Source organism: Tribolium madens, unplaced genomic scaffold (genome assembly GCF_015345945.1).
Source record: "Tribolium madens isolate multiple individuals breed KSU strain unplaced genomic scaffold, Tmad_KSU_1.1 Scaffold_3;HRSCAF=73;Tcas5.2_LG2, whole genome shotgun sequence".
Taxonomy (NCBI): domain Eukaryota; kingdom Metazoa; phylum Arthropoda; class Insecta; order Coleoptera; family Tenebrionidae; genus Tribolium; species Tribolium madens.
The window spans coordinates 11,861,526-11,874,738 of record NW_025401006.1 but is presented as its reverse complement, the minus strand read 5'-3'; the positions used below and the strand labels follow the sequence as shown (position 1 = coordinate 11,874,738).

At 31.0% G+C, this 13,213-nt stretch overlaps 1 protein-coding gene across 2 annotated transcripts; it reads left to right on the top strand.

The window, feature by feature from the left end:
• Positions 1–9,387, top strand: LOC123007909 (basic-leucine zipper transcription factor A-like). Of its 2 annotated transcripts, XM_044403414.1 has the most exons (4): positions 1–115; positions 4,935–5,633; positions 8,081–8,354; positions 8,466–9,387. In XM_044403414.1, exons 1-4 carry the CDS (start codon positions 98–100, stop codon positions 8,894–8,896), a joined length of 1,422 nt encoding a protein of 473 aa, XP_044259349.1. In that variant the 5' UTR covers positions 1–97; the 3' UTR covers positions 8,897–9,387. The 2 variants fall into 2 exon arrangements, with proteins under 2 accessions (XP_044259349.1, XP_044259348.1); XM_044403413.1 differs by having other exon boundaries at positions 8,081–9,387.
• Positions 9,388–13,213: the final 3,826 nt, after the last annotated feature.

Sequence of the window (13,213 nt, the reverse complement as noted above, 5' to 3'; positions counted from 1 at the left end):
TTTACTCTCACTGTTGCACGGTTTCAGTGGTTTCATTCACGAGAACGTGATTGCGTTTACTTTCAGTTCAGTGCAGTTTGGATTTAGAGCTTTCAGAATGCGGCTTCAAGTATCTGTAAGTCCTCAATTTTTCCCAAAAAATAAACTAAATTACTGTTTTCCCAATCATCGGTTGTAATCATTTATCTATATTTTGTGGGTCATAATCACCTAATTTAAAACCATAAAAATTTCTACATTTTTGTGAGAAATTACGAGCTATCCTAGATACCACTTTTTAATTAATATCTGTTCACTATAAATTGTTTCAATTGCAACTAATGGCCAAAGCCATGACCATGCAATCTGCTAAATTGCTTTTACTTTCAATTCGTGAGTCCATACAACACAATAAGAGTATTTAGTGATTGGTAAAAATTTAATTAAAACAGTTATTTTCAAATTCAATTACTTTCACCCCCGATTCAATTTTCACTTTACAAAAACTTTACGGCAAGCAACCCACACCTATTGTTTCAGTTTTTACTCAAAGAAAATAATTTTGTAACTTCCATTGTTCATAAATTCGTAATCCAACTCTTACTGTTTGTTTTTTCATTTTAGACTTGTGTAATAGTATACACTACCTGTTTTCACTGCCTTTTAAGTGTTATTAAAATAATTTTCAGAGTTAGAGTGCCAAAAATGAAAGTTGCTTGGATTGTCAAACTAAATACTAATTAAATACTATTAATTGATCTGATTTAACAACAACAACCTTAAACAGATGATTTGTCCTCAACAAATTATAAATAATAATGCTTGATTAGAATTTACGATTATTGTTTGAAAGTTGAAAATCTTGCATCACTTAATAAAACACTTTAAAGCCAAGGTTAGGGTCATTTCCCTAAAAATGCATTTTTTTTCATAGTATTAAATTGAAATCGATGAGACAGTTGTTCACCTGTTCTTATTTCAATAAATATGCTGCAGCAAGGTCGTGGAATATTATTAATACAGTTATTGACAATAACAAGAAACTATTTATTTGTAGCATTCAAATCTTATGAATCAACAGTCCAAGACAATAATTAAATAAAAATTCCAGTTATTACTGGAAAGTAAAATGATCTTCTTAGACACTCTAGATACAAGTAGGTCGGTTTATCTTTTTATTGTTTAGAAGGGAATTAGATATTTTGTTGCAAAATGCAAGACAAATTGCCATCATTAGATCTAGGTACTTTGAGATTTTATCTAGTTTTTTAGTTCCTTGTTTCCTTCAATACGACACACCTAATGGTTATAATTATCATAATGTTTTAACTGAACACATCTTTAATTATTAAATTAGTTTTCACTAGACTTGTAATTAATCACATAAGAGTAGAAAAATTTCACTTTTGATTCAGATTGGGTGCATGAAACGGTTATGCACGAAAAAACCGATTCTATTGACTTATTAGAAATTTTCACAACTTTAAGGCAAATCTATGTAACATAATACTTTGGATTGGCTGAGAGATAAGTTTTTTGTGTTTCCAGATCCTGTAAGATTTGCAAGAGTAACAAAATACAAAGAAATTCTTAAGTTACTCACGACAAAACGATATTGTTGCTGCAAATCAGTTTCGAAATTGTTATGCAAATAATTGTCATGTACCGGTTACCACAACTTTTTATAATCGAAGGATTTAAAAATAAATTGAACATAGTTGAATGTATCTTCCATTTCTTTATTGACAGTGACGATGGGAACGGTGTCAATGCATTATATAAAACTCGATGTGAAGAAACATAATTTCTTCATTAAAAGCGAACATCTAGACTAGCACCTGTCATTGCAGCAATTTGCCTCTGGGAGGTCCAAAAATTCTAACACCAAAGACAAGTGAAAGATAACTTGTACTTGGCGACAAAGATGTGCAATCGCCTTTTACTTGCTAATTTATAGATGCAACCCCAAGTTTCGTCATTAGCAATAAAATACTTTTCTTAATTGAATTGATTTTACCACATGTGGGCAGTTTTGGTTCAAACACAATTCTGTGGTGCACCAGCGACGATATGAAAGTTGCATAATTGGAATTGCTCCATCAAAGGTCAGGAGTTCGATCTGTGCAGTTGGCACAATAAGGAGTAATGGCACATGTTCTCACGAGCCACGTAATTATTTGGATTTTCGTGCAAAAAAGCAACTTTTGCAATTATGCATTTTCCTGGAAGTGCAGTCACTTCACAGATTAAATCTCATTCTACTACCAACAAGTGACGCTGTGTCAAATAACACTTCCTATATTAACCAATTATTGGATTTCCTTCAGATAATTAAGAGCTTTGAAACTATTAATTAATAACAACTTTCGAGTTTGTTGAGTCTCATGAGAACGAAATATTGGACTTTTCTGATGCAAAATTGCACATCTTTACATGGTTTTAATTATCTACGTTGTAATTATAGTTCGAGCCTTAAGTTTCCAGATTAATAATAATTATAACGCAACGAACGGTTCGCCTCTTAAGATAATTTTCATAGATAAGCATTGTTTCTCAATCGATAATTACATTCATTATGTTTGTATCAAAAGCATCGTTGTTTTGGTGGAACAAAATTCCGGAATCTGGGCAAAATTCCGGTTTTGCAATTGTGATTAGTCTTAAGCTTTGCCTTGGATCTTTCCACGTAATCCGTTTTGGAAACAGTAGATGAATAACGGCCGTCCACGCCTTTCATAAATGTCCTTCACCTGGTGATTCGCCTTTTAAACCAGTTTACGATCGAGATGTTTATTCATCGGCGACATTTTTGCATAAGCGAGAGTAATCTTAGCACCAATTTATTATATAAGACGCATTAAAACCAAATCTGTTACAGATTTATGAATTCCATTTTATTGCAACAAGTAGGTAGTGAAGAAATTGGAAGTTTTTCTCACCTCGGGGCTTATTATCGTTGCTAACCTTGCCGATTAATACTTACAGGATCTGTCTGCCGTATTGTACGCAATATCTTTGGCCAAGATAATTATTTGCAATGAAAGTAATTTAATAAAACAAGTTTGCTTCTTTGGAAGGTTGCGGCTTTGAGCTAAATATTATCCCTGGACTCTATGTGGAAAGGTTTAATTGCCCCATCAAACATAATTATTTTATTGACGATTTATTGTCAAATTAAGCTAATTGCGTGGCTACATAACACCAATTTCTACTTGGTTATGAAAAACTTAGTAATTTTCACCTAATTATTGCTCAACTGTAAACAATAAGAGCAATTATGTAAAAATATAAGAGAAAAGAATGTCGCCAGAGCCTCTATATGTGCTGTTCCGCATTCTGATAGGAGAACAGAGTCAAAATAATTTATTGCTAGAGTCTGAATTGACAAATTCGCATTTTTAGTATGTTGTAATAAAAGAAAAGTTTAAAAACTGTTCTGTGCCAAAATTAGGCACAAAGTAGACAATCAATCATTGCCATGAGGCTGTGGGTTCGACAATGTTTCAAAATCGAACGTTTGTAGGTTGAAATCTCTTTGCACACTTGAATAATAACTCCACCTATCTCCCACGTGAAGCTTATTTTTCTGAAAATCTTTTATTCCTGATTCGTGATGTTGCTATGAAAAGCAGGATTTTTATAACTGTTGTTTCATGACGCATATTGTGTTACACACCTTTTCCTTGAGACTACGCATTAGAACCAGAAAATCGGCTTATTTTGGCCGGCAACGAAAATTTAGACACTTATTTTGTTGAAGAGTTTTCTGGTTTAAGAATTGAGCCAAAAATTAATTAAATTAATTAAAAGCAACAAAATAAATATTTAATTGTCGTTTTTAGCAAAATAAGGCGATTTGAGCAATTTCCAATCGATTTGGCTAGATTTTAAGTCAGAGAAGCTTTAAGTTTATAAAATAATGCACCTACAATTCTCATGTTACTACTTTCTACATTGTTTTTACAAAATCTTTTAAATTTAGTAAATTTCTAAATAAAAAACACACTATATTTATCAAAATTAGCAAAAATGAATGAATTAATTTGGTCAAATTTCAGATTTGTCTTGACAAAATTTCTTTCTTGTTGAAAAAGTAAAAAAAAACCAATGACTTTCATAAATGGAGTCTAACACTATTAAGAAACACAATAGAACTTCAAAAATTAGTTACTGTCAATAGAGAAAAAAAATCTTTTATTCCTGATCCGTGATGTTGCTATGAAAAGCACGATTTTTATAACTGTTGTTTCATGACGCATATTGTGTTACACACCTTTTCCTTGAGACTACGCATTAGAACCAGAAAATCGGCTTATTTTGGCCGGCAACGAAAATTTAGACACTTATTTTGTTGAAATACATGGATTTACAGAGTTTTCTGGTTTAAAAATCGAGCTAAAAATTAATTAAATTTAATAAAAGCAACAAAATAAATATTTAATTGTCGTTTTTAGCAAAATAAGGCGATTTGAGCAATTTCCAATCGATTTGGCTAGATTTTAAGCCAGAGAAGCTTTAAGTTTATAAAATAATGCACCTACAATTCTCATGTTACTACTTTCTACATTGTTTTTACAGAATCTTTTAAATTTAGTAAATTTCTAAATAAAAAACACACTATATTTATCGAAATTAGCAAAAATGATGTATGTTTGAATTAATTTGGTCAAATTTCAGATTTGTCTTGACAAAATTTCTTTCTTGCTGAAAAAGTAAAAAAAAACGATGACTTTCATAAATGGAGTCTAACACTATTAAGAAACACAATAGAACTTCAAAAATTAGTTACTGTCAACAGAGAAAAAAAAATCTTTTATTCCTGATTCGTGATGTTGCTTTGAAAAGCACGATTCTTATAACTGTTGTTCCATATTGTGTTACACACCTTTTCCTTGAGACTACGCATTAGAACCAGAAAAACTGCTTGTAATAAATTCTTCTTTTAATAATTGCAGTGGCTGCCGCTTCTTCTTTGCGGAGCTGTTTTCTTAAGTTTTTCCGAAGCGCGAAGAATCCGTGTCCAGCCTATACCTGAACCTGAGGAGCAAGAAACCATTCAGTATTACGCAGCTGAACCACAAGATGAAGAGGTTCAATCGCCGCGACAACGCGTAGTTTTGGTATCATCAGCAGATCAATACAATGGTCTTTATGGACAACCAACTGCTTCGTCTAGAAGTACTTCAGATAATTATATTCCACCGTCTCGTAAAGCTCTACCAACTGCTAGAGCTAAAGAAGCAGCTAAAGCGCCCCCAGTACAAACCATCCGAAATTACAACAAAGTCAATGATGATGGTTCGTTCACTTTCGGTTACGAGGCTGCTGATGGTAGTTTCAAGGAAGAAACGAGAGGTACTGATTGTGTTGTCAGAGGAAAATACGGTTATATTGATCCTGATGGCAACAAAAGAGAGTTTACTTATGTTTCTGGTAATCCTTGTGATCCCAATGCTCCGAAAGATGAACAAGAAACGGAACAAGAACAAGAAAACGAAGCTGATAATGGACCAGCTAATTATCCGACTCGACCAATTCGACCGATCCGACCTGTAACATTGGCCCCAAAACCTGCAGTAACATTGTTTCAGAATAACTACGACCAAAGCGAGGAAGAACAACCCGAACCTGAACAAGTGCTGAAACCACAACAGGTAACTTTACAAAATTTTATACAGGGTGTTCCGTTTTTATTGTTACAAACTTAAACAGGTGATTTCCTATAAACATGTATTAAAAAATGTTACGTAAGCGAGCTACACCCCCTGAAAGAGATGCGTTTTTAATGGGGTTTTTCCATTATTGCAGAATAGATAAACTTACAAGAGTTGGTACAGCTTATGACTTTAAAACACCTGAACGAATTTAAAGATCAGTTGTCGAAATTTAAACAAATTTAATTTTTAATTTTTATCCTCTTTATGGTCTGTAAGACAAATTGTAAACTGATTTTACTCAAAAACGGTAAGTTTTATCGAAAAAACGCAAAGTTTGTGGCTGAAAGTGGCAAAAACCAACCTCCAAAATAGTTAGGGTACTTTTTACCTTAAACCCCCAGTTTAGGACGCCCCTGAGTAAATATTTCGCCATTTTATCTTTGGGTGTATAAAGGTTATCAGTAAGGCTTGGATTATATGCAAAATGCATATTTGTTATAAAGAGGTATATCAACAAAATTGTAAGTTTTCTATGCATATCTAATGTTTTTTGATTAAAATAAGCCAATTAAAAATGCATATTTTGGCATATTTTAGAAAATAATGCATATTTGTGCATATTTTCTTCAAATCACAAATTTCCGATTAAAAAAATTTCAGTTCAAGTTAAAAATTGGCCACTTTAAGAAAAATGATCTGATTACAAAATATGTTAAAGAGAAAACAACAATTCGTAAGCCGGACTCAAAGAATTAGTATCTTGCTGAGTGTTTCGTTTTTAAATTCGTTTTATACAGGGTGTAGTTTAGAACCAAACGGTTTTTTTTTAATTATTTGCCTCTGGAAAATAATAATTAATATAAAATAAAGTAATATAAAAAATCTGTTCGTATTTTCAAAACGAAATTTTGTTTTCTTTGAATTATGCAATTTTTTTGTTAAAATTGTAATTTGTCTAATTTTTTTTTAAATTAATAAAAAGTAGATAGTCTCTAACTCAGTTGTTTTTGAGTATACAAAACATTTTTTAGTGGGTTGCCATTTAAATAAAATAATTTTTTTGTAGAACTCAAAAACAAAACAAAAATTCGAAAAAATTTATTCTTGATAAAACATTTAATTCATTAATTAGTTTTTAAAAAATAAATAGTTTAAGCAAAAAATGTTTGGTTCCATACTTTTTATTCACCTGGTATAAAACGAATAAATCCATCTATGTGGATAAGTAGTTGCCTGGAAATGAATTGTTTAAAGTGATGTGATCTGAAAAGTACAGATTTCTTAGAAAGACTTAATTACTAGGTAGGTTATTAAAATGGCTTGTCTGAGACAAAACCAATTTATTTATTCACTTTCGTTCATCCTGTGCGGTTCAAGATGATAAAAGTACAAACTTTAGTGTACTCGAGGATAAAAATTTATTCCAACTTTGATTTTTTATTGTTAAAAGTTTTGCATATCGATGCATATTTGGCATAAATTCGAGCATATTTCTTAATATTTTGTGCATATTTTAGTGAAAATACGTGCATATACCGGGTGGGGCATCCGTTACGCCCAAAAAGAAAATCGCCACTTCTAATTAAATAAAATTATTGAATTTTTTTACACTTACCTAGGCAGTAGTAAGGTACATTCTCTAATTTTTTGGTAATTTTTCATTCACAAACAAAGCCAAAAAAAATAAAAAGTAATTTTCACCCAAAAAATTTAATTCTAATTTTTATACTGACCTACGCAGATTCACTTCCTACAATTGTTTACAAAATCAAAAAAAAATATCAATTAGATTTTGAATTAAACGCAATTTTCCATCTTAACTTTGAAAATCATTTTTATTTATGACCTGATACTTGTGCCATCGTAAATTTAGGTGACAATGGGGAACTGCAATTGGGATAAGATTCCAAGGTTTACAACAAAAAGACCCTTTAAAGCGGTCGGCTACCAGTAAATAATTCTTTTGTTGGCAAATTATACCATTTTGTCATAAATCACGGGTCTGGTTTGTGTTTAAATAAAAAAAAGCGATTATTTGGCTAACCAAGTCAAAATTTGAAATTGTGATATCAAAGTTTGATGCGCTGACAGGTAAATTAACAGAAAGTATTCATATAACACACAAAACTGTTACGGACTCATTTATTATCCAAAAAAATTAGAAAAATTATCAAATTATACCCTATCAATAATTAGTTAGATATATGAAATATCGCCAGTTTTAATTAATTTGAAGTCGTGATTTATCAAGTGCGCGTAACCGATGCCCCACCCGGTATATGCGCATATTTTACGGATTTGTATTGCATATATTCCTTATATAAAATTTTTAGATATATGTTTATAGGAAACTTTTATCTTAAAATTGAATATTCTATCATCTGGTTAAATTTGTAACAATAAAAATGAAACACCCTATATAGTAACTGTATCAAATTTTACAGCCTATTCGTCGCCCCAATTACATCACCCGACCAACATATGCAACAGAAGCGGCGCAAGTGTATCAAAGACCTCAACTTATTTCAGCAACGACACCAGCGTCTTATTTGGCGAAGCAACAAAGCATCAGTATTACCCCTCGACCAGTTTCACCAACTCCTTCAGCTAGGACTCAACTCCCGGCTACAACTTACCGCCCACAACTGGTTCAAGTTTCAGTAACTCCAAGACCTTCCGTATTGTACACCAAATCAAGCACTGCACTTCCATCAAGAGGTAGTCTCGATTTTGATGCAGAATTCCAAAAATTCCAGCAAGAAAACAATGTTATTGCACCAACCCCCACTCCCAAAACCGTAACAAAAACCAATAAACCGACTTCTGCAGGTACTGGAAATCCGGTGTACTCATCAGCGCTTGTATTTGATCCGACTTCCGGACAATACAACACACAACTGTACCAAACCCTTCCTCAAACGGAGGGTGATTTCTCCCTAAATCAACGTATTCAACCCTATGTTCACCAACCACAAAGAACCGTGGTGAATTTACAACAGCTTCAACAGCAGAGTCCTCTCTACACCCATCTGAGGCCTCAACCGTCCCAAGCTGAGTATCAACAACAACAAGCCGGGTTGCAGTTTCAGAACTCGGCGCATTTGTACGCCCAACAACAACGAGCAAGACTTCAACAGCAACAACAACAAAAACAAGCCGTTCAAGACCAACCCGTCTATTATATTCAACCTTCTGGAGACCAGCCGTTGGCGTCGGGTCAAATTGACGCCTTTCTAAGAGGTCACAATATTCAGTTTTAATTAAGTGTTTTGAGAGACTCGAATATATTAGACTGATCAAGGCAGAGGGTGTATATAACCTCTGGCTGTCTTTTTAGTGAAAGTGCAACGATATCTACCATAAACACGGTCACGCCCCGATTAAGTAACACTGAGTTTGCATGCTTGAATTTTTAAAGCATCGCCAAGTGTTACTTTTCACTTTTGCATCGGGTGTTGATCTGCATAACTTTCGACATTGTCTTGATTCATTGTCATTCCTTTCAAGGCCGTTGGGTTGCACCGCTGCAACCTTGAATACTTTAGATTTTATTTATGTTGTGCCTTATGTAATGAAAAATTACCAAATGTTAATGTGGAAATGAGCAGTCATTATTGCGTGGTTACTAGGTTTTGTACATAACGCAGATTAAAGCTCTATTTTTTTAACTCTTGATGTAATAATATAGTATTATTATTATAATGTTTGTATTTTGTTATGTAAGACCATTAATAAATATTGTATATATTTAGCAATTTTTTTAGATTCGTCCCCACTTTTCATTGTAATGCAAATATCTGCTGTCATTAAAAGATTCTCATTTTTGTTCTCAGGAACAATGAAAGCGACTTTGAATGACTCTCATAATTTTATGAAAACTATCACTTTCATCAATTTTCTTCAACTTTCCAGCTTCAAAGTGAAACTGTGATCTGAAATTTTATCTCATGACTTGTTCTCTTTTGCAGTCTCCAATTTGTCAACAGTTCCTCAAACAATCAAACTAACTTAATTAAAAGTTATTTAACTGATGAAATGAAGCGTTACAATTACGTATAAAATAATGCTTGCGTTTCTGCATTTTATTATCATAAGAAAGTTTCCCGTGTAGTTTATGGCAGAACGTGTGTGTGCACGTACTAGGATATCCGTTAGCAGCTTTCGTTTTTCACAACTGGAAATCGACGTCCAGGTGCATAAATTTGTTGTCGATTTACCTGAATCGGATAATTACAGTGTAATAATATAATACTATAATTTATTTTCATTACACAAGATAAAAAAACATACAAAGAGAAATATAAAATAATTCAATAATTTTGGCAAAACATTTTAGATTTCATGAAAATAATTGATTTTAAATTTAGACTTTATGCATTTGTTTTGCGTTTCAAACTTAATTATATAGACAATGTCTTGTTTTAGACCTAATTTAACAATTTTTGCCTTGTTTTAGCAAAAAATTTTACAGTTGTTTTGGTGCTTTAAGTTGTGGAAAAAAAACTACTATAAAATAATGCTTTACTAGGTCTAATTTTACCGATTTCTACATCTTTTAATTTTTTAAATTTATAGTGAGTTTCTTAGTGAAAAAAAAACACTATATATCCATCGAAATTATCAAAAATTAAACATGCTCGACTTAGTTTTGCCAAATTTGGGCCTTTTTTGACAAAATCTCACGAATATTGTATGCTTCTCCCTAAAAAATAAAAACAATATATTCTGTTTTATTGTTTTGTATTTCAAACTTAATTTTATAGACAATAACATATTTTTGTCTTAAATTTAACGGTTTTCTGCGTTGTTTTAGTAAAATTCTTACTTTTTTGTCAAAAAATGTTTGATGTTTGTAGAAAACAACGTAAAATAATGCATTCTAGATCTAATTTAACAACTTTTTATATTACCATTTTTTTTTAATTGAAATTTAGTAAGTTTCTTCATGAAAAGCTCTCAATATGCATAACTTAGTTTGGCCAAATTTCAGCTTTATTTTGGCAAAATTCTTAATTTTTGTAAGTTTTTTGTTGAAAAAGTAAAAATAATGCATTTTAGACGTAATTTCGCAATATGCTAGATTTAATTTTTATTACAATGTTTTTAAAACATCTTTTAAGCTTAATAAAATTCTTAGCGAAAGACTCACTATATCTATAGAAATAAGTAAACGTAATGCATGTTCAAATTAATTCGTTCAAACTTTGGCTTTGTTTTAGTAAAATTTCTTGAATTTTGAAAATTTTTCGGTAAAAAAGTAAATACAATGTCGGTACTTTACACCTAATTTTTCAATATTTTGTTTCCTTTAACATTTCAAACATAATTTTGTATAGCAGTTAGACCTAATCTAACGATTTTTTGCTTTGTTCTTGCAAAACCTTTAGAATTTTTTGACAGAAACATTCTTTCAATTTGTAAAATAATGCATTTCTAGATCAAATTTTTACCACTTTTTAGATTGTTTTAAAACAATGTTTTAAATTTAGTGAGTTTCTTAGTGAAAAACTCACTATATCTGTTAAAATTAGTTCGACTTAATGTAGTCAAATTTCAACTTTGTTTTGGCAAAATCTCTCGATTCTTGAATTCTGATATTCTGGTTTTTCTTGTACATTTCAAACTTAATTTTATAAACAAAAACATATTTTACACTAAAAATAGTTTTTTGCTTTGTTTTAATAAAATCTTTAAACACTTTTTTGATGAAATTTATTGATTTACAAGCTTTTCTGACTCAAAATTAAAGCAAACCGATTAGAAATAGAAATTGCTCAAATCGTCTTATTTTGGCTGGAAACGAAAATTTAGACACTTATTTTGTTGAAATACATGGATTTACAAAGTTTTCTGGTTAAAAAATCAAGCCAAAAATTAATTAAATTAGTTAAAAGAAACAAAATGAATATTTAAATTGTCGTTTATAGCAAAATAAGGCGATTTGAGCAATTTTCAATCGATTTGGCTAGATTTTAAATCAGAAATCGCTTTAAATCAATGTATTTCAACGATGAAATGTAAAGTATTTTAACCAAATACTGGCTTTAATAAGAGTTTTCTTCTAAAATAAAGCAATTTGAGCAATTTTCAATCGATTTGGCTAGATTTTAAGCCAGAGAAACAAAAAATGCTTTAAGTTTATAGAATAATGCACCTACAATTCTCGTTTTACTACTTTCTACATTGTTTTCACAAAATCTTTTAAATTTAGTAAATTTCTAAATAAAAAACACACTATATTTATCAAAATTAGCAAAAACGATGTATGTTTGAATTAATTTGGCCAAATTTCAGATTTGTCTTGACAAAATTTCTTTCTTGTTGAAAAAGTAAACAAAACGATGACTTTTATAAATGGAGCCTAACATTATTAAGAAACACAATATAACTTCAAAAATTAGTTACTGTCAACAGAGAGAAAAATCTTGTCAATTGTTTATTAGTTACAGTGGTTGCAAGAAACAGATTTATTGTTACATTATTACAAGTCACCAAATTTCAAATGCCATGTTTATGTGATTTTGCTTTTTAACGTAAATTTCTCCTCTTTACTAGACAATACATCGAGTTGTCGAAATTCGTTTTACTTAAAATTTGTGCGTTTCTCACATTCCTTCACTGAAAGTAAAAATTTTCAGAATTCATTTGCCGGATCAGTGATTTGTTGATTAAGTATTCAGAGTGTATGTGGTGATAAATTTTGTATAAGGAAAACTTCCAGGGGTCAATCATGCGGCACAATTTAAATAGAAACAAATAATTCCCGAAGATCATGCACATTATGTAAAACTTTTATTAGAAAACCTTTCTCCTGCTCCAGTTTAAATTTCTCGATAACAATATTACGACACTGAATTTGACACAAGGTATGCCTTTTTATGACCACCTTCGGGCCATCTGATCTTTAATTTAACTAATGAAGGAGTTTTGCTTGCGCAAAGTAAGATCTATATCCCTAATCCTCTGCACGCGCACATGTAATTTCGTTTAGACGTGTAGATCAAAGATACCTTTCAATAACTTGCATAAATCATGATTGATCTACTAAAACAATTTCGTGGGTTTTTTATCTGTTATGTTTTATGAATTATTTATCAGTTTGGGAGAGATTGGCGTAAGGTTATGTAATAATCGGAAATAATTTTGGGCAAGTGAATTAAAGCAATTTCAAGTAGGGTAATTGAAATTTGCATACAAAAACCCCAACCTCAAAATGATTCAGCTGAAACAATGATAAACTGAAAGTAAGCTGTATCCAAATTATTATTGGCAAACAAATAAACATTATACTCGTATTGAATGGCAAAGCGACATAAAAGGCTATTTAGCCTTTTGAACAAAGATTTATTGTTAGATAAATTCTTATTTTCGACAGGAACAGAAATTTAAAAAAAGTAATATAACAATCTTCTTAATAAGATTATTGTAATCTTGACCTTTAAGAAATAACATTAATTAATAATAATAGATGTTAACACTAAAAATAGTATGCTAGTCTCTTTATGTTCTGTAGACAGGTTTTAGTGTTTTTTTTTTCCTTTAGAGGTGAATTATTTTATGTTAGTCAGTTTTTGTTA